This window comes from Salvelinus fontinalis, chromosome 5 (assembly GCF_029448725.1).
Source record: "Salvelinus fontinalis isolate EN_2023a chromosome 5, ASM2944872v1, whole genome shotgun sequence".
Classification (NCBI taxonomy): Eukaryota; Metazoa; Chordata; class Actinopteri; order Salmoniformes; family Salmonidae; genus Salvelinus; species Salvelinus fontinalis.
In genome coordinates this window covers 57,201,746-57,228,078 of record NC_074669.1, presented here as the reverse complement: position 1 = coordinate 57,228,078, position 26,333 = coordinate 57,201,746, and the positions used below count along the sequence as shown (strand labels likewise).

Sequence of the window (26,333 nt, the reverse complement as noted above, 5' to 3'; positions counted from 1 at the left end):
AAAATCACAGTCTACTTGAACAGAGCAATACTCAATCATGAGGCATCAAAGCCAAAGGAACTGAGTAACATTAAGAAATGCTATAGATGGAAGGAATGCAGTTTGGAAACCTACCGAAAAACAATTAGGCAACAACAAATTCAATCCCTTTTAGACAATTTCCTGGGTAAAACGTTCCACTGCAATAGTGAAGGTGTAAACTTGGCAGTAGAAAATCTTAACAGTATATTTGACCTCTCAGCTTCCCTATCAAATCTAAAAATCTCAAATAGAAAACCGAAGAAAATTAACAACAATGACAAATGGTTTGATGAAGAATGCAAAAATCTAAGACAGAAATTGAGAAACCTGTCCAACCAAAAACATAGAGAACCAGAAAACCTGAGTCTACGCCTTCACTATGGTGAATCACTTAAACAATACAGAAATAAACTACGGAAAAAGAAGGAACAGCACGTCAGAAATCAGATCAATGTAATTGAAGAATCCATAGACTAACCACTTCTGGGAAAATTGGAAAACACTAAACAAACAACAACACGAAGAATTATCTATCCAAAATGGAGATGTATGGGTAGACCACTTTTAAATAAAGTTTTAATCTTAGAATCAACTATTAAAGACTACCAGAACCCACTGGATTCTCCAAGTACCTTGAATGAGTTACAGGACAAAATAAAAACCCTCCAACCCAAAAAGGCCTGTGGTGTTGATGGTATCCTTAATGAACTGATCAAATATACAGACAACAAATTCCAATTGGCTATACTAAAACTCTTTAACATCGTCCTTAGCTCTGGCATCTTCCCCAATATTTGGAACCAAGGACTGATCACCCCAATCCACAAAAGTGGAGACAAATTTGACCCCAATAACTACCGTGGAATATGCGTCAACAGTAACCTTGGGAAAATCCTCTGCATTATCATTAACAGCAGATTCGTACATTTCCTCAATGAAAACAATGTACTGAGCAAATGCCAAATTGGCTTTTTACCAAATTACCGTACAACAGACCATGTATTCACCCTACACACCCTAATTGACAACCAAACAAACCAAAACAAAGGCAAAGTCTTCTCATGCTTTGTTGATTTCAAAAAAGCCTTCGACTCAATTTGGCATGAGGGTCTGCTATACAAATTGATGGAAAGTGGTGTTGGGGGTAAAACATACGACATTATAAAATCCATGTACACAAACAACAAGTGTGCGGTTAAAATTGGCAAAAAACACACACATTTCTTCACACAGGGTCGTGGGGTGAGACAGGGATGCAGCTTAAGCCCCACCCTCTTCAACATATATATCAACGAATTGGCGCGGGCACTAGAACAGTCTGCAGCACCCGGTCTCACCCTACTAGAATCCGAAGTCAAATGTCTACTGTTTGCTGATGATCTGGTGCTTCTGTCACCAACCAAGGAGGGCCTACAGCAGCATCTAGATCTTCTGCACAGATTCTGTCAGACCTGGGCCCTGACAGTAAATCTCAGTAAGACCAAAATAATGGTGTTCCAAAAAAGGTCCAGTCACCAGGACCACAAATTCCATCTAGACACCGTTGCCCTAGAGCACACAAAAAACTATACATACCTCAGCCTAAACATCAGCACCACAGGTAACTTCCACAAAGCTGTGAACGATCTGAGAGACAAGGCAAGAAGGGCCTTCTATGCCATCAAAAGGAACATAAATTTCAACATACCAATTAAGATCTGGCTAAAAATACTTGAATCAGTCATAGAGCCCATTGCCCTTTATGGTTGTGAGGTCTGGGGTCCGCTCACCAACCAAGATTTCACAAAATGGGACAAACACCAAATTGAGACTCTGCATGCAGAATTCTGCAAAAATATCCTCCGTGTACAACGTAGAACACCAAATAATGCATGCAGAGCAGAATTAGGCCGATACCCACTAATTATCAAAATCCAGAAAAGAGCCGTTAAATTCTACAACCACCTAAAAGGAAGCGATTCCCAAACCTTCCATAACAAAGCCATCACCTACAGAGAGATGAACCTGGAGAAGAGTCCCCTAAGCAAGCTGGTCCTAGGGCTCTGTTCACAAACACAAACACACCCCACAGAGCCCCAGGACAACAGCACAATTAGACCCAACCAAATCATGAGAAAACAAAAAGATAATTACTTGACACATTGGAAAGAATTAACAAAAAAACAGAGCAAACTAGAATGCTATTTGGCCCTAAACAGAGAGTACACAGTGGCAGAATACCTGACCACTGTGACTGACCCAAACTTAAGGAAAGCTTTGACTATGTACAGACTCAGTGAGCATAGCCTTGCTATTGAGAAAGGCCGCCGTAGGCAGACATGGCTCTCAAGAGAAGACAGGCTATGTGCACACTGCCCACAAAATGAGGTGGAAACTGAGCTGCACTTCCTAACCTCCTGCCCAATGTATGACCATATTAGAGAGACATATTTCCCTCAGATTACACAGATCCACAAAGAATTTGAAAACAAATCCAATTTTGATAAACTCCCATATCTACTGGGTGAAATACCAGTGTGCCATCACAGCAGCAAGATTTGTGACCTGTTGCCACAAGAAAAGGGCAACCAGTGAAGAACAAACACCATTGTAAATACAACCCATATTTATGCTTATTTATTTTAACTTGTGTGCTTTAACCATTTGTACATTGTTACAACACTGTATATATATAATATAACATTTGTAATGTCTTTATTGTTTTGAAACTTCTGTATGTGTAATGTTTACTGTTAATTTGTATTGTTTATTTCACTTTTGTATAATATTTACCTCACTTGCTTTGGCAATGTTAACACATGTTTCCCATGCCAATAAAGCCCCTTGAAGTGAGAGAGAGTGAGTGAGTGAGTGAGTGAGAGAGTGAATGAGAGAGTGAATGAGAGAGTGAATGAGAGAGTGAATGAGAGAGTGAGTGTGTGAGTGTGAGAGTGAGAGAGAGAGAGAGAACGACTGGTGAGGAACAGAGAGAGAGAGAGAGAGAGAGACTGGTGAGGTACAGAGAGAGAGAGAGACTGGTGAGGTACAGAAAGAGAGAGAGGCTGGTGAGGAACAGAGAGCGAGAGAGGCTGGTGAGGAACAGAGAGAGAGAGCGAGAGACTGGTGAGGAACAGAGAGAGAGAGCGAGAGACTGGTGAGGAACAGAGAGAGAGAGCGAGAGACTGGTGAGGAACAGAGAGAGAGAGAGAGAGAGAGAGAGAGAGAGAGACTGGTGAGGAACAGAGAGAGAGAGAGACTGGTCAGGTACAGAGAGAGAGAGAGAGACTGGTGAGGTACAGAGAGAGAGAAAGACTGGTGAGGTACAGAAAGAGAGAGAGAGACTGGTGAGGAACATAGAGCGAGAGAGGCTGGTGAGGAACAGAGAGAGAGGCAGCGTTAGGAGAGTAAAGGCGTTAGGAGAGAGTCAGTAGCTCTAGTCTGAGGGAGGGAGAGGGAGAGAGAGAGCGAGAGAGAAACTGACAGTCTGAATGTTATTGGGAGAGAAAGGAAGAAAGTGTGTGCCCGCCCCTGTAACCATGACAACCCCATCCAGATGGGTTGATGTGTGTCCAGTGGGGGTAAGCTATCACTAGGAGGAGCCAGAACCCCGTCTCAGCACTGCAGACCCCCCCCACACTCACACACACACCTCATCATCATAATCCTCTTAGAAGCCAGGCTGACAGACCTACGGCTGCCAGGAGCCTGTGTTAGCAGTGCTACCTATCTATAATAACATCACTAGGGAGATCAAACAATTCTATCAGTTAGGAAAGACCAGGAGCACTTGGTATGACTCAGCTACTTGGAGGCTTAATTGTTCTGTATGACTCAACATGAACAGCTCTGCTGGTTGTCACTTCAAATCAGAGAGGTATAATATAAAGCAGGTTCAAGGAGTTAGCCTTGCCTGAATATTCTGAGATATCTTTATAGTTTTTTTTATAAAGATAAACTTGAAATGGTCTAATTGACTCAACAACACATCTCTAAACTTAGCTTTCCTAATGAACCAGAAAATAAACTGTTATTTCTGGTTGTTTATCAAAGTCAGCTGGCTAACTCCTCCTACTTAGTAGTGTAGCCCTAAGACATACTGCGTTACTCTTCGAGGGGAGTACTGATCTAGGATCAGTTTTGCAGTTTAGATCGTAGTAAATACCATTATATGTACAGCCTTCCTATTTCGAGACACTGTGAATATGGGCCTGGAGCTTTCTTTCTTCCTACCCCAAATGTCATTCCCCTCAGTGCACGCCAACTTTGTTTTACTGCCTATACTGCAGTAAGCGATCGTGCTGGTGACAGCCAGACTACAATAAGGATAAAGGCCTAGAGTGGCAGTACTGCCGTGCCATTCCATAAGCACCGACTCAGCCCGATTGGGCTCTGCGTTTTCCGCAACCCACACATCACTCTCCCTGACAACGCAATCCATCCTGGGGCTTAAAATAAACAGCAGGTGGGGGGGTTTTGAATACGCCCCGGGATGGAACCGAGAAAGCGAATATTTAACACAAAGGTAGGTGTGACAAGCAATGCCAAGGCTCGAAAAGGGGACAAGCTGCGCACAGGTGAAAGACATACAGGCATGTAAACTCGGTGTAAAAAGCGAAGGTAGAAGGTAGAACATTGACTGGCATTCATGGGAGCGCAAGAAATTGGTTTGTGTTATGGGAATGAGGGAGGGATACAAAAAAGTACAAGGTTCTCCCTAGTTTTCTAATGTTTTGAAGGGGCTTAGCAGGTTGACGCTGTCCAAAGTGTTTGCCAGGTCTTTAAATGTACAGTAGAGGCCTCAGGAAGCTAATAAGACGCTGTCACAAAGGCACCATTAACTTGTTCCATTGGCTCGAGAGGCGAGCGTTTTGGTCGGAGGCCCCGCCAACTGTAGGTGGAATTTCAGCACGGTGGGCAGGACAGGAAGTGGGCCGTGCCAGCGTCAACACACTCCTGCCCCACTCTCCGGGCCGACTGCAGGCAGACACACACACACACACACACACACACACACACACACACACACACACACACACACACACACACACACACACACACACACACCGCCTAATAAGTTCCATGTCCTAACCAGCTGTTAAACAAACAGGATCAAAAAACACAATGTGCCTATCAATGGCTCAGTGCTGTAGTGCCTTATGCTAATAACTTGCTAATAGCAAGCACGGCAACCTTAAAACATACTGGGATGCTACGTATGTAAACCATGCCAATGCATTTGGGTTAGCTTGTGACTTTGAAAAAAGGGAGCACTATTCCTTCTCTCCTGCTCTGGCCAGGGACTGGATTCAGGGAACAGTAAAGCCGGTGGCTGATGGCCTAGTTCTGGTCCTGGGCTAGGTAAGCCACGCCAGTACAGCAGCCCTGGGCTAGCTAAGCCACGCCTGTACAGCAGCCCTGGGCTAGCTAAGCCACGCCAGTACAGCAGCCCTGGGCTAGGTAAGCCACGCCAGTACAGCAGCCCTGGGCTAGGTAAGCCACGCCAGTACAGCAGCCCTGGGCTAGCTAAGCCACGCCAGTACAGCAGCCCTGGGCTAGCTAAGCCACGCCTGTACAGCAGCCCTGGGCGAGCTAAGCCACGCCAGTACAGCAGCCCTGGGCTAGCTAAGCCATGCCTGTACAGCAGCCCTGGGCTAGCTAAGCCACGCCAGTACAGCAGCCCTGGGGTAGCTAAGCCACGCCTGTACAGCAGCCCTGGGCTAGCTAAGCCACGCCAGTACAGCAGCCCTGGGATAGCTAAGCCACGCCAGTACAGCAGCCCTGGGATAGCTAAGTCACACCAGTACAGCAGCCCTGGGCTAGCTAAGTCACGCCAGTACAGCAGCCCTGGGCTAGCTAATCCACGCCAGTACAGCAGCCCTGGGCTAGCTAACTTACGCCAGTACAGCAGCCCTGGGGTAGCTAAGCCACGCCAGTACAGCAGCCCTGGGCTAGGTAACTCACGCCAGTACAGCAGCCCTGGGCTAGGTAACTTACGCCAGTACAGCAGCCCTGGGCTAGCTAACTCACGCCAGTACAGCAGCCCTGGGCTAGGTAACTCACGCCAGTACAGCAGCCCTGGGCTAACTAACTCACGCCAGTACAGCAGCCCTGGGCTAGCTAACTCACGCCAGTACAGCAGCCCTGGGCTAGCTAACTCACGCCAGTACAGCAGCCCTGGGCTAGCTAATCCACGCCAGTACAGCAGCCCTGGGCTAGCAAACCACGCCAGTACAAGGCTGCATTTGAAATGGTACCGTATTACCTATATAGTGCACTACTTTTGACTAGAGCCCTATGACCCCTGGTCAAAAAAAGTGCACTATATAGGTAATAGGGTGTCGTTGTGGACGCACATGTGAAGAACCAGGACATTGTGGTCTGTTAGAGAGAGCGACTACTCTCTGTTCTGGTGGAGACAGAGAGGACACTGTGGTCTATTTCAGAATACAGTACTCCTCTTATATCCCACCATAGCACAGCTCGGAACATGACAGGTATGGGGGAGTGTTCTGGTGTGAGTTCACTGGTTTGTGTTGAGGAAGTACAGGTTAGTTGAAGACGTTCTGTTAGTGCTGGGATGGAATCAAAGCATAGGTGTGTGAGAGAGTGTGTTACATGCATATGCGTATATTTGTGTGTGTGTTGATGCGCATATATATATGTGTGTGTGGTGTGGTGTGGTGTGTGTGTGTGTGTGTGTTGATGCGCATCCTGACCGGTCTATTGTTTCAGTCCCTCGGCCTTCAGCTGATGTGGAAAACAGTAAGACAGGTTTTAATCTTCCAAAAAGTCACAGAAGATCAGGTCTTATCTGCACTATCTGCTATAGATTCTAAGAAATCATTAGGCGCTGACAATCTGGATCCATATTTACTCAAGTGTGCGGCACCTATTATTGCTGGTGCAGTGACGCATATCTTTAATCAAACATTTGTCGTAGGAAAGATTCCTAAATCTTGGAAAACAGCTTTTGTTTTACCACTCCTCAAGGGAGGTGATGGTAGTGAATTGGATAATTATCGGCCCTTCTCTAAGCTCTCCTGTCTGGCTAAAATTATATAGAGTCATTGGTGAATAGGCAACTACAATCTTTAACTGTTAACAATACTCTTTCCAGTAATCAATCTGGCTTCAGACCTAAACACAGGTCTCAAGCATGGATTACACTTGAGGCCCCTGCGATCTCCTCAGAGTTGGGTATGGCTGCCTTTTCCTGTTACGCTCCTTGCCTATGGAATAGCCTGCAGACTAAACTTAAACTTGAGACTCTTGTCCCCCTTGCCCTTTTTAAATATATATTGGAGGATTTTTATTTTTGTATTGCTTGTAACTGTTTTGAGTAATGCAAGTTCTTGTGCTGTTAGGGGAATAACCTATGTGTAAATGTAATAATCTGCTGCTGTATTTTTTTGTTTGTCTTGTGTAGTTTCTTAATCATTGTACCTAAACTGTATGTGTAACATGTATACGCAGGGCCCAGCTGTAAAAGAGACCTTGGTCTCAGTCTGTGTTCCTTGTTGAAATAAAGGTAGAATAATATATGTGTGTGTGTGTGCAGGTGCACAGGTGTGTGTCTATACTCACTGCTGGCGATGTGTCGGCTGTCCCCGGCCTGTGGTAGTGTCTCGTGGGCGTCGTGGTAGACCTGAGGCAGCCCTATCGTCCTGTTCATGTCCATCGTGTCCAGCACCACCGAGCTCTCCTCCCCGTTCACCGTGATGTCACTGGCCCCTGTGATGGGGTTGGTGGGCGGGCCTCCCACTGACATCTCATAGTCTGGCGGAATGTCATCCCCACAGTCAAAGTTGGGCTGAAATCAATCAATCAGATATAAACAACAACAAAAACTTTCCAAAAATAAAATCTCTCCAGGATCAGGGTTGGGAATGAAAGAGAGATGGATAGATTTTGAAAGACAGAAAATCCTTACTGGTATTCCCAGCGCTTTGAGGATGTTCATTTTACACATGGGACAGGTCCGGTGGTCCAGAAGCCAGGGGTCCACACAGCTTTTATGGAAGATGTGCCTGAGGACAGAGTCACACACACGAACACGCATAGCATTGATGATGTCATCCATAGTAACAGTCTCCTTGGTGTCCATAGTAACAGTCTCCTTGGTATTATAGCATCACTCACCATGCTCTACTTATGCTCGCAGGTACAGAACAGAATATTATTGTAGCATATTAATGACTACCAATCATTAGCAATAGACCTACTGCAACACATGATCTATAAGAGACAATGATAGTAATGGGTGTCAATGTGTCTGCTCTCTCTAGTTACACTGACAAATGGGAGAGGCTGTCGTACCTGCACGGCAATATCCTAACAACATCATTCGCTTTATAGACCTCGATGCACACAGCACAGTTGTCAAAGTCAGACTCCGTTTCCTAGAACACCAAACACACAGGAGACATTTGGTTGGTTGTCTAGTCTAGTTTTAATTTCCTGGAAGGTGAATAAAGCGGAGCGGATCAAAAGCCATGCAGCGTGTATAATTAATTAAAATTATACCACACACAAAATAAAAATGAGTCAGTCATTATCATTGGGCTGATGGAAGTTCATTATCAAATGCTGTGCTTAGCAGGAGCGTGGGGAAACGGTTCGCTTCGGTTTAAAACCCTACAATCAAGGTCATATCCCTGCTACTTAAATAGGTGCTTTTGAAAACACTTTACTTAAAGTCTATACATAAGGCATTCATAACCCCTTCATGAAACCAGTCATGAAACCTTTACGAGTGTGGCAGTATCATTCATAACAACCTTCGTAACACATTTATCCAACATCATAGAAGAGGTTAGTAAAGCATGCAGCCAGGTCTACCTTGTCTCCTTTCCTGATGGTTCGTACTTGGAGCTTACTGATGGCCTTCTTGGCTGCGTCTCCGAGACGTCTCTGCTCATAGAAGATCAAAGAACAACAAAGAAGGGAGAGGCTGTGTAATGTTTTAACACGGCAGGATGAACAGTCGCTTAGTGATGTTGACATAGCTGCGTCTCTGAGTTGACAGTTAACCACTTGTTGCAGACCAGAGCAGAAAACATAGGCCGAGTCAGGTCATTGAGTTGTGCAAGGTATAAAAAAAGGGAAAAAGAGAGGGAGGGAGAGATAGAGAGCTAAATGCAGGAGGGAGAGATTGAGTGGATAATAGATAAATACTAAGAGACATTGAGAGAAAGGTAGGCTGCTAACCCTCGCTATCTAGGTCTAGTCTCACTGTGGAAAAGAACTGCATCAGACCAGGCCACTGCCCACAGCTGCTCTCAATCAATCATCAAGGAAAGTCATTATGACATCAACAGAGAACAGATTTGTGGTTTAAGGCCTGGCGAGTTCTTGTCACCATGGTGCCCATTCCCCTTGACAACCCATGTGGTTGTCTGTAACATTTGTGTCAACATCGGACAATCTTAGAAAAAAGTTTTCCAAAAAGTTTATTCAGCTGTCCCCATAGGAAAACCCTTTGAAGAACCCTTTTGGGTTCCATGTAGAACCCTCTGTAGAAAGGGTTCCACATGCAACCCAAAAGGATTTTACATGGAACCAAAATAATTCTCCCTGCAACCAAAAAGGGTTCTTCAAAGGGTTCTCCTATGGGGACAGCCGAAGAACCCTTTAAGGTTCTAGATAGCACCTTTTTTTCTAAGAGTGTGGGCCACGGTGTGTGCATTGACTACACGGTCCAACAGGACTACATGGTTGACGGTCTAACAGGTTTCCGCAGGCAAACCCAGCTGTTGCGTTATTTTAAATTTTGGCCTTCATTTCTGGAAGGAAAAGGCAAGGAAATGTTTGGAGAGGATGAATCACCTCAGAGAAAAGCAACTGCTCTACATATAGATATAGAAAAAGTATGTTCATACTGTGGTAAAACTGCTAGTTTCCGCTGGCATTACAGTCATACCGTACCTGGTTGCGGTCACGAGCGTTGGCATATCTGAACCGCTGTTTATAGAAGAAGACAACCTGTGTGTGATCAGACACAATACACTGGAATACAGTAGGATGACTTTACCAACCATGTCTTTATCTTATAATCCCTTCAGATGGTTGGTTAAAACGCTACCCTCACTATGTGCCTCACATTGACCCGGTACCCCCTGTATATAGCCTCGTTATTGTTATTTGGGGGGGGGTACTGTGTCTGTACAGTGAACCGTACCTGATTGCGGTCGCGAGCGTTGGCGTATCTGAACCGCTGTATGTAGTAGAAGATGAGCCATGCCAGGGAGATGATCATCAGGACGATGAAGGAGATGGAGACGAACACCACAGACGTTCTGCTCACATACTTCTGAAGGTTCCTCGTTCCTATGGTGATGTGCACGGTCACCGTGACGTTGCGTTCTAGTAGAGCGGCGATCTCCCGACCCTTGGGTTCCGGAATCATGATCGCCACGATATCCCCCGTACCTGTTGGAAGAGGAATTTCCAGGTGAACAAAAAGAAGAGCAGTCGTTGGTAAAGTCAATCAAATATCGATCCGGTTTATTAAAAGTTGCAAAAGGGAGACATTTCCAGAACAGAGCAGAGAAAATGTCTAAAAACGGGCCTCTTGGAGACGGGCACTGTCTATTCTTAATCACACAGTACCAGGCTGGTAGGAAGTCAAGACAAACAGGCTGGGACTTTGTCAGCTGCTACAAAATATATCCAACCAACTATTGAAAATAAGTTGTCGTTCATTGGAAATAAACTTAATAAAGGATCTGTTGAGACAACCTAAACATCCATATGGGACAATATATTTTTTTTGTATGGGACAGAGATCTGCAACATCTGGCTCTGGGACTGCATGTGGCTCTTTGATTGCTCCTTTGTGGCTTCATTTGATCCCATTAATTTGTATGGGATTTGAAACCTCTCTGTGGAGGTATCAGACCCCTGTTGTGTATCAGGGTTGAGCTAAACTATAAATAACCTGTACTCACAGAACACTGTCTGTAGAACACAGTGAGTAATTAGCATTAGGCTAGCCTACTGGGAGTTCATTCAGGCAGAGACAGAACGCAGAGCCAACAAAACAAACCCCTGACTCTCCATGTCTGGGTCAGAGCCCTGTGGTCCTGTTAAGAAGGGAGAAAACGTTACAGATTTAGAATAAATCTGTCGAACAGAAATTATTTGTCTGTCACAGAGTAAGGAATCATATTAGCTTTATTCATTAGCTGACATTTCTATCAGCAACGTTTTGAACATTTCACGTCACTGGTGTCACAATACCAGACAGCTTTGATAACACAGTCCAATTGACAATTAGGTCAGGCCCAGCTGCCACTAAAAAGGTTGGATCGGTAACTTATTTAGGGGTCAAACAAAGTACCCCCCCCCCCCCCCCCCCCCCCCCAGACACTCTACAAGGGAACATAATTTCATAGCACAGCCATTAGTTCACAACACCAGATAGTCAACAGAGTGGAAAATTGTAACCACCAAGGATATTTTAACACTTTCACAACTGAGTCGAAGGTTGTTGAGTTGGATGTTATCAAGGTCATGGACAACAGAAGTGCCACTTTAACACGTTGTGTTTAAAACACTTCAGTTAACTCCTTTCAGAGTTGAAACCAGCAAGTTCTGACAGGGCCTCCCACCAGACATTATTCTCATCCTCACCTCTCATCTAGCCCCTCTCCCTATGGCCTGTGACCTGACAGTTCACACAATCCTCAACTGTCACACCAAAAGATACTATAGCTTCGGTATCGCCTTTCTTCACACAGAAAATTATAATTACAGTGATAAAATATCCTTCAAGTAGGCTAAGTCCTAAGCTAACCCACTAAATAACACAATCGATTCCCCTCAAGATTTCAAAATGGCCGCAATTCACGTTCATAAGAAGCAGGCCAAAAAGCTTCAGCGAGGCAAGACTCCGAGTGCCTTAACTTGCAGCTACAGTATGTACTGCCTACCTGTCTATCGGACATGGACACACTTTAACCACTGACTGAAGCATTGGGAGGTGAGCTGAGAGTGATAGATAGGAAGTATAGCCTATCAGAGGTGTCTGAGTGGTTTAAAATCCCAGACAAGAGATTACATTCCATGGACACTCCATCTGCAGCCACACATTGAGGTGGGATGATGTCTGTGTCATCAAGGGCCTAAGTGACTCATTAGCCTTTGGAACTCGGTGACATCATTTCCTCTAGGACTCTGCGGCCTTGTTACCGTGGCGTCTGTGCGGAGCCACAGGAACACAGAAGCCCCAGGGTGCTTCACTTCTTCACTCCATCTATCAGTAATTTCTAAAGGAGAGGCTGGTTCACTCTGCCACCACCGCCGCCCGGGCAGCCCGCCAGCCACAGGGCATTGTGGGATACCCTCGGCACCCGGCGGAGGTCTGAGAGTGGCCAAGGCCATTATATCACCATACCCTGGGGATGGATAGAGAGAAAGAAAAAAAGAGAGAGGAAAGTTGGCACCTAGCAACACCATATTATCACTGCAGAAGAGACAAAAACAGGTTGGAAAAAGCTGTGACTGAAGAAATAAAAGTAGCTGCAAAACTTTTTGCCCAAGACAGACACAAAGCAAGCAGCAAGGCATTCAAAAATGGATGACTCAGTCAACCCACTCACTAATGAATTCCGGATTAGAAAAGGAACATTGGACTTTACTCCAGAGACTGAAATATATTCACTAACAAATGCAGATTTAAAACCGCCAAAAGATTAGCATACGACACAGTCGGCGCGTCCATAAGGCTAAGAGCTAAGCTTCCCCTAAAGTAAAATGGAAAAATTATATAGCCTAATTATCTTACTCCTGTCAATACAGAAATTCATAAAATAATTCAAAATAAGCTACTACATCAGAAACCATGATTTGGCCACAGAGCTTCTTTAAAAACATATAAGCTGTGGATCCTCGTAAAACTGACCATCCTACCGATCCTTGACTTCGGCGATGTAATTTACAAAATAGACTCCAACACTCTACTCAGCAAATTGGATGCAGTCTATCACAGTGCCATCCGTTTTGTCACCAAAGCCCCATATACTACCCACCACTGCGACTTGTATGCTCTCGTTGGCTGGCCCTGGCTTCATATTCGTCGCCAGACCCACTGGCTCCAGGTCATCTATAAGTCTTTGCTAGGTAAAGCTCCGCCTTATCTCAGCTCACTGGTCACCATAGCAGCACCAACCCATAGCACGCGCTATTGAACCACAGGGTTCAATTCTCGGGCCGACTCTTTTCTCTGTATACATCAATGATGTTGCTCTTGCTGCGGGCGATTCCCTGATCCACCTCTACGCAGACGACACCATTCTGTATACTTCCGGCCCTTCCCTGGACACTGTGCTATCTAACCTCCAAACGAGCTTCAATGCCATACAACACTCCTTCCGTGGCCTCCAACTGCTCTTAAACGCTAGTAAAACCAAATGCATGCTTTTCAACCGTTCGCTGCCTGCACCCGCATGCCCGACTAGCATCACCACCCTGGACGGTTCCGACCTAGAATATGTGGACATCTATAAGTACCTAGGTGTCTGGCTAGACTGCAAACTCTCCTTCCAGACTCATATCAAACATCTCCAATCCAAAATCAAATCTAGAGTCGGCTTTCTATTCCGGAACAAAGCCTCCTTCACACACGCCGCCAAACTTACCCTAGTAAAACTGACTATCCTACCAATCCTCGACTTCGGCGATGTCATCTACAAAATAGCTTCCAATACTCTACTCAGCAAACTGGATGCAGTTTATCACAGTGCCATCCGTTTTGTTACTAAAGCACCTTATACGACCCACCACTGCGACCTGTATGCCCTAGTCGGCTGGCCCTCGCTACATGTTCGTCGTCAGACCCACTGGCTCCAGGTCATCTACAAGGCTATGCTAGGTAAAGTGCCGCCTTCTCTCAGTTCACTGGTCACGATGGCTACACCCACCCGTAGCACGCGCTCCAGCAGGTGTATCTCACTGATCATCCCTAAAGCCAAAACCTCATTTGGACGCCTTTCCTTCCAGTTCTCTGCTGCCTGCGACTGGAACGAATTGCAAAAATCTCTGAAGTTGGAGACTTTTATCTCCCTCAACAACTTTAAAAATCTGCTATCCGAGCAGCTAACCGATCGCTGCAGCTGTACATAGTCCATCTGTAAACTACCCACCCAATTTACCTACCTCACCCCCATACTGCTTTTATTTATTTACTTTTCTGCTCTTTTGCACACCAGTATCTCTTCTTGCACATGATCATCTGATGATTTACCACTCCAGTGTTAATCTGCTAAATTGTAATTATTCGATTTATTGCCTACCTCATGCCTTTTGCACACATTGTATATAAATTCTCTTTTTTCTACCATGTTATTGACTTGTTTATTGTTTACTCCATGTGTAACTCTGTGTTGTTGTCTGTTCACACTGCTATGCTTTATCTTGGCCATGTCGCAGTTGCAAATGAGAACTTGTTCTCAACTAGCCTACCTGGTTAAATAAAGGTGAAATAAAAAAAATAAAAATAAAATGTTTATTCCATGTGTAACTCTGTGTTGTTGTTTGTGTCGCACTGCTTTGCTTTATCTTGGCCAGGTCGCAGTTGTATATGAGAACATGTTCTCAACTGGCCTACCTGGTTAGATAAAGGTGAAATAAAATAAAACATATCATTGCCTACAGTCAGAAGGCACCACAATTTGGGCAGCGCGCCTGGCAAATAGCCACATAGATGATTGTTGAGTTGCGAATGTCAGTGAAAAGTAGCCCAGCCAGGCATATCGCAATATTTCAAAATACAATTGAAGGAAAACATAATTTGGAAAGCAAATGTCTATTGCTGTAAAGAAAAGACAATGAAAATAATAATCTGTCTTTTAGTTATCAAAATTCTCTATTTAATTGAGTGAACAGTGTAGCCTATTGTATTAGCACCAGCTGAAAGTATCAGTCATATTCCTGATGAGTGCGCATATTCACTCTTTCATGGTTGGATTAGTGCTACTTGAAAGTTTGTTTTGTGTGTGTCTCCCCTTCTCCTAGGACAATTAGATGGATCAGACAACATGGTTTTAATTGTTCTGTTTGTCAGTGTCAGCAGAGTAGGCTACTCTGTCATTTTGCCATATTGAAAAAAGATTCTGCTAATGTCTCCAGTCATATAAAGTGTAGTAGAATTGCATGAAATGTGTTCATACAAGGCCAAGATGTTCCTGTGCAAAGAAAGAAGAAACGTATCTGTCTCAGCCTCCAGTATTTATGCTGCAATAGTTTGTGTCGGGGGGCTAGGGCCAGTCTGTTATATCTGGAGTACTTCTCCTGTCTTATCCGGTGTCCTGTGTGAATTTAAGTATGCTCTCTCTAACTCACTCTCTTTCTCTCTCTCTCGGAGGACCTGAGCCCTAGGACCATGCCTCAGGACTATCTGTCCTGATGACTCCTTGCTGTCCCCAGTCCACCTGGCCGTTATATTATTAGCCTAAATTATGACTATCCAATCTACTCATCACATTAGGAATAGTAGGCTATTTTACATAAGTCTGCAAATATGATGATGATGCTATTCCTAATGTGATGAGCTTTATTATAAAGGTGCATTTTTCTGGTGAAAATTTGCTTCCCCAAACTTGAATCTCACACGCCGCCTATGGGATACGGCATGCACGGTATGCTAATTTCCCTTGGCAGAGTTGCATGACTCACATCTGTACAGGTCTAGCTAACAGTGAGAATAGGTAAAAATACAGTGGGTGAAAGAGGGTGTTCAAAGGACAGAGGGAAGAGATGGAGGAGACAGAATACAACTCTTGTTTCTCTGTTCTCTCGGTCGGTCGCCATGGCGCCCAGTTTCATGACGTGGTCCTGGAAATAACCTCTAGGTGTGTGTGTCGCAGGGACTTATCCCCCACGGACACCACGCATTTCATATGGGAAAGGTGCAGTGCATTATTATGCTCATAAATCTCCATATGTAACTAGTTTGTCGTAAGAGACATACAGCAACAGGTTTATGGAGAGAAAGGAGAGCAGATCAATAGATCTACATAATAATAATCTTTACTAGCCCAACTCTTCGTATGGGTCCAAAAGCTGCACTCTTGAAGCTTTTTCTCATAGGCATATTGTCTTGAAACGAAAGTTAAAGGGCTACTGGCAAAGTGTGCTTTTTTTCGGCTTCAGATTGCCTAATTGTTTCCAAAAACCTAAAACGACTAGACTAAATCTAATAATACACAGCATTCTAATGAAATAAGAGCATCAGGAATGAAGAGCTCTGGAGCCAATGTCCTGGCATAGACGGGGCCTAAATCACATTGTGATGCAACAGTGCACAATGGGTAGTAGGCCTGAGGCTACTGTGTTATCCTGCATATAGGGTTTACACACAGCAAAGCACAACGCATTAGGTCCAAGGATGCCACATATAGGCCTATATGCAAACAAGCGCACACACACACACACACGCACGCACACACAGTTGGCTGAATTAGCAACGAGTGTTGCAGCAGCACCATGGTTTGTTCATACATAACTGTTAAGGGTAGCCACTCCTAATGCAATCAGCGGCACAATCACCGGCAGAAAAACAAGGCTGTGTGTGCACGGTAAACAGATCTCACGGCTGCTAATACTATTACGTTAACACTGAGCCCTACACCCTGACAAACGCTACACAGCTTAAAAAAAACATCATGGGCTTGCTAACCTAACCAGATACCCCTCAACCGATGTGCATAAATAAACTGCCTGGACATGAGGGCACAATCCAACACAACATGGATGCCAAAAGTTTAGTAGCAACACATGGCCTCAAGGAGTGGCTTAACTTCTTCACCTCTATGGGCCTTGAGAACAATATGACCATGGTAAAGGAACACATTGACAAAGTTCTACGGTCTGCAGAGCTGCTTTTACACACTGGCCATGCTTCAGCTGTTAAGTATGAGATCTTAAGTAGGTAGTGCAGAGTAGACTCAAGGTTTTAGCCATCTTCACCATCTGGGTGGGATTTTGGATTACATAGACTGGCCCCTGATCTGTTTGTGCTGTCTTGCCAACTCCTATGGTCATAGTCACGTCAATAACCATAGGAGTTGGCAAGACACTACAAACAGATCTGGGACCAGGCTAGAAATTACAACCCAGATGAAGGAGACAAGAATACTGACACGAAGATATTCCACAAGGGGCAACACATTTTATCACCACTGTCTGCAAGTAGTTGGCGAATCCATTTCATTTAGAGAGAGAGAAAGAACAAGAAAACCAAAATAGCTGCTTCTAAAAATCAAAGCAGTGTGTAATATCAACCGATGGCCCGACAGAGGCTGAACTGGACCAAAATCTCTCCTCTTTGAGGACACCCATTAGCAAGAATGGTGCATAATAAGCCAAGATGGTGCATAATAAGCCACGATGGTGCATAATAAGGAAAGCCAGGTGGAATAGAGAGCGAGTGAGCAGTTGATTTTTAGAGGAAGGGCGCTAACCTGTTTAGTGCTGCTGAGGATTAGCTTTTGCTAGCAGCCTTGAGGGCAGCATAACCTGCTGTGTAGTGGATAATAGTATTTGGTTAGCTGTAATTAAACAGCACAAATCCTTATTCAATAGCAACAGTGTTAGTCTGTCCAGCGAAAATGTGCACAAAAATATCAAATAATTAATACATGTAGCCACCAAAATTTGCATAGCCAAGATGGCCGACAAAACAACTGCCTAAAAAACCATGGTCAGGATAGAAAAACTGAAAGGATCTGGCAGAGGGAGGGAGCCACGTCATACAGTAATCTAGTGATTAATTCCAGCTCTCAGAAAATGTCCTCCACATGCTCATTGCTTTCCCTCCATATAAAAGCCAGACTGCAAATGGCAAGTCTTTCATAAAGATCAGCCCTGATAGGATTCATACGTGTCCTGTCCACACAGAGGTCTGAGTGTTCTCATACAAAAAGGCCTTGTATGCATTCTTTGTCACAGGTGGGGCCAACCTAATTAAGATGAGAGAGAGAGAGAATGAGATTCTTGGCTCTCGGTTACCCTGGCCGATACAGTCCACTTCTGTTGGCCCACCGAGGACTGTTCTTTCGCTCGCTTTCTTTTAGTCCCCCTTTCCCTCATCATTGCTCTCTCTCTCTCTCTCCTCCATCTCTCTCTGTTCGTCTCAGGGCTGGGAGTATGAGTCTTAGCAGCCCCAGAAATAGCACAGTCTCCTCTTTTCCGTAGGTACCCAGGGACTGCCGTCCCGCTGTACCCTCTCAGCAGGAAGGGTGTGTGTGTGTGTGTGTGTGTGTGTGTGGTGTGGCTAGTATCCACATGCTTCCCAGACAAAATAGTTTGGAAGAGTTAGTGCATATATAATGCAGACTTTTTGTGACGTTTTTGTTCACTTCAGTTGTTCAGGCATACAACAATTGTTTTTGAGGCAGGCGGAAGTCAGTAGCCGAAGTCTACGCCCCTTCGTCGGTGATAGGTCAATAATAGGGAATGTTCACTAAAGTCTTTGTTGTCATTCAACGAGAGACGACTCATTTTCATGTAAAAAATAAAAGAGACAAATACTGCAAACATCTTAGTTAGATGTAAAATTGCGAGACTAAGATCTCCTCAGCAAAAACTTCAAAATGAATAACAGATTTCTTGAGTTATCTTAGATTAATTTGGACTATTTTGAAGAAGTGTATACTGGCTACGGCGTCTCAAAATGGACAAACAATACTATCGCCACTTTTTAAGGGAGTATACAAGCACACTTGTTGGGTTCGCCTAGCCGAGCTCGGCGCCAGCTGAACTGAAGAATGCTGACGCCTTAACAGACACATCTCCTGGGCCTGTGCCAGCCAAGCAGGGAGGGACCTAATGGGGGTCTCAGAGAGCTCACCAGGGGTGGCCACCCACCCCCCAAACCCCTCTCCTCGGCTGGCCCCATGTGTCTGAAGCATCTGGTAGGGCCTTCCATCATCTCTCCTCACTTCCCCATTAGGAGCCAGCATGCTGGCACACCACTGTCCAGTCCAGGTGATGATGCAGATGGGGCTTGGAATCTGTCAGAGACTGCCAGTGAATGTGAACAAAGGGGTTTATATGAATGTAATTACCTGTTGTGATCCACATGGCGTAATCCTCAGTTAAAAGAAGCCAAAACGTCAGCAATGGTAACCATTCCATTGACACCAACGATCATGGCAACCCGATCACCTGCACAGCTTGGATGCCCATACAGACAGACACCACTCTGTACTGGTTGGAGGAGGTGTGTCAGTGCTTTTGCAGCAGGCTAATGCAGTTTGGCAGCGTGCTAACAGGGTGATGGACTGACCGGCAGTGCATAACCTATTGTGAAGGAGGGTGCTACATTTTACAGCACGTCGTCAAACCAGTCGCACATTCAGGTTGTGTTAAGATACAGACATGGTTCGTTTAGTTTCAATCCATTAACATGATCTGTCTCAGTAAACAGAGCTACAGTAAAGACAAAGGAGCATAGCCGAGCTCAAAACGTATGTGGGCAACCACACACACACACACACACACACACACACACGAACACACACACACACACACGAACACACACACACGTCAGAGTCATAGAGTGCATTCGGAAAGTATTCAGACCCCTTCACTTTTTCAAAATTTGTTACATTACAGCCTTATTCTAAAATGTATTAAATAGTTTTTTTCCCCTCATCAATCTAAACACAATACACCATAACAACAAAGCAAAAACAGTTTAGAATTTTTGCAAATGTATATATAAAAAAAACTGAAATTTCACATTTACATAAGTCTTCAGACCCTTTACTCAGTACTTTGTTGAAGCACCTTTGGCAGCGATTACAGCCTCAAGTCTTCTTGGGTATGACGCTACAAGCTTGGCACACCTGTATTTGGGGAGTTTTTCCCCAATCTTCTCTGCAGATCCTCTCAGGCTCTGTCAGGTTGGATGGGGAGCGTCGCTGCACAGCTATTTTCAGGTCTCTCCAGGGATGTTCGATCAGGTTAAAGTGCGGGCCCTCCTGGCTGGGCCACTCAAGGACATTCAGAGACTTTTCCCGAAGTCACTCCTGCATTGTCTTGACTGTGTGCTTAGGGTCATTGTCCTGATGGAAAGTGAACCTTCACCCCGGGCTGAGGTCCTGAGCGCTCTGGAGCAGGTTTTCATCAAGGATCTCTCTGTACTTTACTCCGTTCGTCTTTGCCTCAAACCTGACGAGTCTCCCAGTCCCTGCCGTTGAAAGACATCCCCACAGCATGATGCTGCCACCACCATGATGCTGCCTCCACCATGCTTCACCGTGGGGATGGTGCCACGTTTCCTCCAGACGTGACGCTTGGCATTCAGGCCAAATAGTTCAATCTTCGTTTCATCAGACCAGAGAACCTTGTCATTTTCCTTTTATTGAGGAGGGGCTTCCGTCTGGCCACTCTACCATCTACCATAAAGGCTTGATTGGTGGAGTGCTGCAGAGATGGTTGTCCTTCTGGAAGGTTCTCCATCTCCACAGAGGAACTCTAGAGCTCTGTCAAGGCCCTTCTCCCCCGATTGCTCAGTTTGGCTGGGCAGCCAGCTCTAGGAAGAGTCTTGGTGGTTCCAAACTTCTTCCATTTAAAGATTATGAAGGTTCTTGTGGACCTTCAATGCTGCAGACATTTTTTGGTACCCTTCCCCAGATATGTGCCTCAACACAATCCTGTCTTGGAGCTCTACGGAAAATTCCTTGGACCTCGTGGCTTGGTTTCTGCTCTGACATGCACTGTCAACTGTGGAACCATATAGTGACAGGTGTGTGCCTTTCCAAATCATGTCCAATCAATTGAATTTACAACAGGTGGACTCCAATGAAGTTGTAGAAACAACTCAAGGATGATCAATGGAAACAGGATGCACCTGAGCTCAATTGAGTCTCATAGCAAAGGGCCTGAATACTTATCTTAAGGTTTTTTTTAAATTTGTAATAAATTGGCAAAAAAAATCTAAAAACCCATTTTCGCTTTGTCATTATGGGGTATTGTGTGTAGATTGCTCAGGAAAACAAAATATTTGATACATTTTAGAATAAGGCTGTAACGTAATAAAATGTGGAAATAGACAAGGGGTCTGAATACTTTCCAAGGTACTGTATATGAAGACTAGACTGCATGTGAAAAGATAAGGAATGTGGAGAGAAGGTATGGATCGTGGATGATCAGGGATAGAGAGGAGAGGAGGAGGGTGTTTTGTGTAGGACTCATAAGATGCCCGAACCCTATGTTTCTCCTAAGACCTTTTTCTTTGCACCGATGGTGCAAGTGTACAGAGTGGCCAGAGCCCAACACCCCCAAACTGTCACTTGCAGAGCTAGGGGGGCCTACCCAGCATAGATATGAAAGAGAGCGGTCTACAGTGGAAACTTGGCAGCCAGTTAACACCAGTTTTGTCTATTAAAGCCTTCTCTGCTGGCTCCAGTATTGGACCCGGACCAGACGGAAACACCTTCGACTGAGGGATAACATACCCAACTGATTAAAATGTCCATTGGATGTGCTTGGGGGGACTCAGATATTCCCAAGGACAGACTCTCCAAGCTGGCTCATCTTAAACATGTCCACCCACCACTACGCTGTGATAGTTCAATTAAAAGCACGCCACAAAATCAGATGTCTAAGAAAAGTTGTCATAGTAACTGTAGATGTTCAAGCCAAGGCTAAACAGAGATAACTCAATTAGTACATTTGAATTAGCCTGTCGACCCCATTACTACACTAAGTGTATTTATGGTATTTCAGTGTCACCGTTGAATTGGATAGGTTTTATGAAAGCAAACAAACACTCTTCTACGTGCACACACACACACTAAGTTGACAGAAGCTGTACCAATATGGATTGCCATTTGGATCTCTTGCAAAGCAGGAATCAGTTTTACAACCCAAAAATTGAAATAATTTTGGGATGAAATGCTAAATCCTTCTTCCATTAATATTTATGTCCACCTAAAACTAAAATCCTCCTACTTCCTGCCCACTCTGCTCCTCTTTGTCCTTGATTCTTTCCTACATGACTTAGGGTGAGAGCAGGAGAAACAAGCTCTAAATTGTTTTTTAAAAATTCTGTCTCTTCATCTGCACTGATTGGAACATACTTGACAAGTGAAAACAATAATGGTGGACGCTCATCGTGAGGCTGGCTTTCACCTGGCAAATTGTCAGTGCTGAAGAAGAACAGGGAGCGAGGTGAGGTCAGATTTTGATGCGGTAAAGAATGAGCCGGAGAGAGAAATTACAGGAGAACTCTTTAGCTTACACAACAGCCTCAGCCTGGTCTGAGCCAGTACCATGCCAACCCCTGACTCAACATTTGGCCCAGTTCAGAATCAGAATCAGCAAGAATTAGATATGCATTACAATTAGATATAGGCTGAACGGTATAGGGAATGTGTAGGATATCAGAGCCTGACTGATGATCTATCCCAATGCAGTCAGGGAAACATGCATCAATAGTCTATACGAGCTGGGTGGATACAACTCCCAGAGTGTCATGGTGAGTTCATGCATGAGCTATGCAGCATAATATCAACATATATATTTTACACAAGGGGCCCATTCCCTTAAAAAGAAGGCCTGCAATCCTTAATCTAGTTTTGTGGAGAAAAGTTGTTCATTGATAATCCTCACACAGCTAGGAGGAATGAGGAGTGATGCCGGTTCACTGTTGAATTATAAACTAATACATTATCAGTTCACCAAACAGTTGTCTGGACAGACAATGATACATTAAAATGGTTTAGGGTTTGAGGACTGCATTGAGCTTACATACTGTTATGATTTGCACTTGTAGGCACAACTGGCAGCAAATGGACAATGTGCTTCTTTGTTGATTAGTTCAATATATAATAGTGAGTTTGACAGTTTTGAGCTTGTAGCTTACTGACATGAATGCCTTGCCAGTCTTCAACAGCCTAAAACAATGTGTGCCATTGCCATAACGACATGATAAGAGGGCAGAGCACTTGTAAACTGTCACCACGTCACAATAGTGACAAGTACAGTGTATCTCATACAAGTGATGCAGTGCATGGCATACAGTCATGTAAGCTTGATGAGTATTATGCATTGCTCCCCCGAAAGTGTGGTTTACCTTGATGAGGCATTGTTATGGTATCGTTGACATTAGTGGAGCCCACGTTATAAATTATGACTGCAGAAGCGTTGTGGAGTGCAGCGACGTTGCGAATTTTATCTCTGAATGTACAATTCCCTGCAGCTATCAACGCCATCCAAGCATTGTTTTGATAAGGCAGGGGATACTTAGCGTTCGGGTCGCAAGCTTGTCTCTCTTGCAAAAGCAAAGGCATCAACACTTGCCCTCTTGCTTCTTTCTTGGGGGAGTGCTCGCCATATCTTCCACACTCAGTCTTCTCTGTTTTGATTTCTGAAGTCACGGGATCCACATAAGTAATGTTGACAAACGCGGTGTACCATTCTTCTTTCTCCGCCACCGTAAAGTCCAGGCACATAAAATGCACGAAGCAAAAGGATACCAGCCATGTTGAGAGAGCTAGACTGCGGCAGGCTTGGATGAGGGACGTTGCCATGTTCAGTCCGAGGATATAGCGAGCGTTTCCCTCTCCACCAAGCCTAAAAGCTGCCTGTCGCTGGTAGCCTCCCCACCTTTCCAAGCTCGACGACTACGATTTCGGACTACCCTGAAGTTGAAATTCTTGAAAAGTGATGCAGCAAACCAACTGGTTAAAGGTAGTTTCTGGTTGTTGACAGAAATGTTTTTAAACAGTTGGTTGTAGTCGTGCTTCTCCACCCTGCCTACTGCTACCTAAGCGACTGGCCTGCAATGTTGTTGTCAGTCAGCTGTGCGCGCTGGACAAGCTTTCTTAACATGTGACCTGGGCGGGGATCACGAAGATAGTCGAACCTGTCCCCCATAATACAGGCTAGTGTTCGCCTATACAGGGATCGGCAATAGGCGTCCGCGAATTATTGATTTTCGCCCACCAAAGTTGTTAGTAAAAAAAAAAGAAGCTAATATATATATACACTACAGGTCAAACGTTTTAGAATACCTACTCATTCAAGGGCTTTTCTTTATTTTGACTATTTTCTACATTGTAGAATAATAGGGAAGACATCAAAATGAAATACACATATGGAATCATGTAGAAACCAAAAAAGTGTTAAACAAATCAAAATATATTTTATATTTGAGATTCTTTAAATAGCCACCCTTTGCCATGATGACAGCTTTGCACACTATTTTGACCGGTATGTGTATATATACACACACTTTATTTTACCATTACTAAAATCTCACATAATAATGTAAAATCATCAGGAATTCAGCCAAAATGTAATTTAATGTAGAACATATCTTCCCAAGTATTCCAACAAATAAAAAAAATGTGTTGCTTGCAATATGTAATCACAATATTTATCCAGCAGAGGGCAATATTGTTTACTTGATTACAGGTCACAGACCCCTCTCCCCCCCACACACAATTTACATTGGGGGTTTCGAATTACAGGTTAATACTGTCAAGACACATTGCAGAAAAATAACATGACCATAGCCGTGGGTCTGTGACCTGTAATCAAGTAAACATTGCCCTCTGCTGGGTAAATATTGTGATTACATATTGCAAGCAGTTCTTCAAGTTGACCTCAAGAGAGCACTGTATCCTACTACATGTCCATCATCATGCCAGCCTTTGGAAGAGAGAAAACAGGTGAGTGCGTCATAAGCCCTATATACACGTCCCAATGAATCACATTCTTTCCAATGAAAGGAAATCTAGATAAATACAGTCTAATAATAGTTTTACATAAACTCAAAACAAATGTTATTTGTCACACGCTTTGTAAACAACAGGTGTAGACTAACAGTGAAACGCTTACTTACGGACCCTTCGCTTAGCAACAATGCAGAAAGAAAGAAAATAGAGCAATAATAGAAAGTAAAACACGTAATAATAAAACAAATAATAAATATACCCGGGGTACTAGTACCGAGTCAATGTGCAGTGGTACGAGGTAATTGAGGTAGATATGTACATATAACTAGGAATAAAGTGACATATAATAAACAGTAGTATATACTATATGTACATACAGTTTGTGTGGTAACCAGCTATAATTAGACCCAGGAACATGTACAATACATGGCGAGGGCTAACAGATATCACACACACACAAACTGTGACTAAGAAACCCTACTATATGTATTTTAGTGTAAACAGCAACCCCATGAACAGAGACAGTATATTATTATATGCATTGAACTATATTTTGGAAGGTTCTATGAGTATTTCTAAGTGTCAAGCTTATCATGTTAGGGCATCTGACCAGCCGGTGGGTCTAAAGCAGTGTTGGGGGGCTCTGGGTAAATCTACATATCCACACTAGCATACCACCTGAATGCATGCCTAATATGGCTTCATGCTAGGAGATATGTTAATGTGGATATTGGAACCGAGCCATACAGTCTCAGGCTTGTTGCATTGCCACTATTGATGTGTAATTATTCTGAACACCCAAAATACAGCAAGTTAACAATATGAAGTTAGATTAACACAAGAGTCGTAACAAACGTTTTATTAACCATGGAGAAATGTAGCCATAAAACAACATGTGCTTCTGTGAAAACGCTGATTGACCACATATTTCGTGGACTTGTTTCTGGACGAGGCTGGATACCAGGAGGATCTGAGAATGACAGACTGTTGTTTAGTACAGTAGTCTACACACATACCACTGTGTTCATATAGACAGATGGAGATAGATACAGTAAACCTACATGAGGTTAGATGAGATGGTATATTTCCTCTAGAGAGGATTTTTGTACAGTAATAAGGTGACAGGTTGCTGCATTTCCACAGCACAGCCTGGGGAAGGGAGATTTCACTGGAAATAACTAGGCCATGTCTCCATCTAATCACTTTCCTTGCCATTTTGAAGTAGGAAACCAAAAGTATTTTATGCCATTGCCACCACATATGAAATGACAAAATCGATTCCATTTGATCTGCATTTGCCAAGGCGTAAAACTATTGACGTAATACTTTTGGAGTCAATTCAATCAAACTCACAGTGCAGTATTTGCACAAGACGGTATGAATTTGTCCCTCAGTCAGTGGTCAGGTGCCTTGTTAATAGTAAACAAATTGTGAAATATATATCTCTTGCAGTAGCTGACAGCTAGCTGACATTCATTATGTTGGTATCAGAGACATGGGGGAAGTTTAAGGAAATGACTCAGAACACAGAATGACACAGAACACATCAACAACAGCACCGTTTCTGTTTGAGCCATCTCATGATACGTTGTGGTGGTTACAGCACCTACACATAATAACCCCATAATGTCAAAGTGGAATTATATA

The 26,333-nt window shown here is 44.0% G+C and overlaps 1 protein-coding gene across 2 annotated transcripts in view; it reads right to left on the bottom strand.

The window, feature by feature from the left end:
• The window catches only part of rnf150a (ring finger protein 150a), a 33,680-nt gene extending 9,832 nt beyond the window's left edge, over nt 1-23,848 (bottom strand). The window contains exons 1-7 of one of the 2 annotated variants that reach the window (XM_055924011.1): nt 23,081-23,848; nt 10,178-10,428; nt 9,925-9,981; nt 8,839-8,910; nt 8,317-8,399; nt 7,931-8,027; nt 7,585-7,810 (exon numbers count right to left, since the gene is read on the bottom strand). In XM_055924011.1, coding sequence (XP_055779986.1) covers nt 7,585-7,810; nt 7,931-8,027; nt 8,317-8,399; nt 8,839-8,910; nt 9,925-9,981; nt 10,178-10,428; nt 23,081-23,537 — 1,243 coding nt within the window. In that variant the 5' untranslated portion in view covers nt 23,538-23,848. The remainder of the gene's footprint in view (nt 1-7,584; nt 7,811-7,930; nt 8,028-8,316; nt 8,400-8,838; nt 8,911-9,924; nt 9,982-10,177; nt 10,429-23,080) is intronic. The other variant, XM_055924012.1, reaches the window with a different exon arrangement.
• Between the last annotated feature and the right edge of the window lie 2,485 nt (nt 23,849-26,333).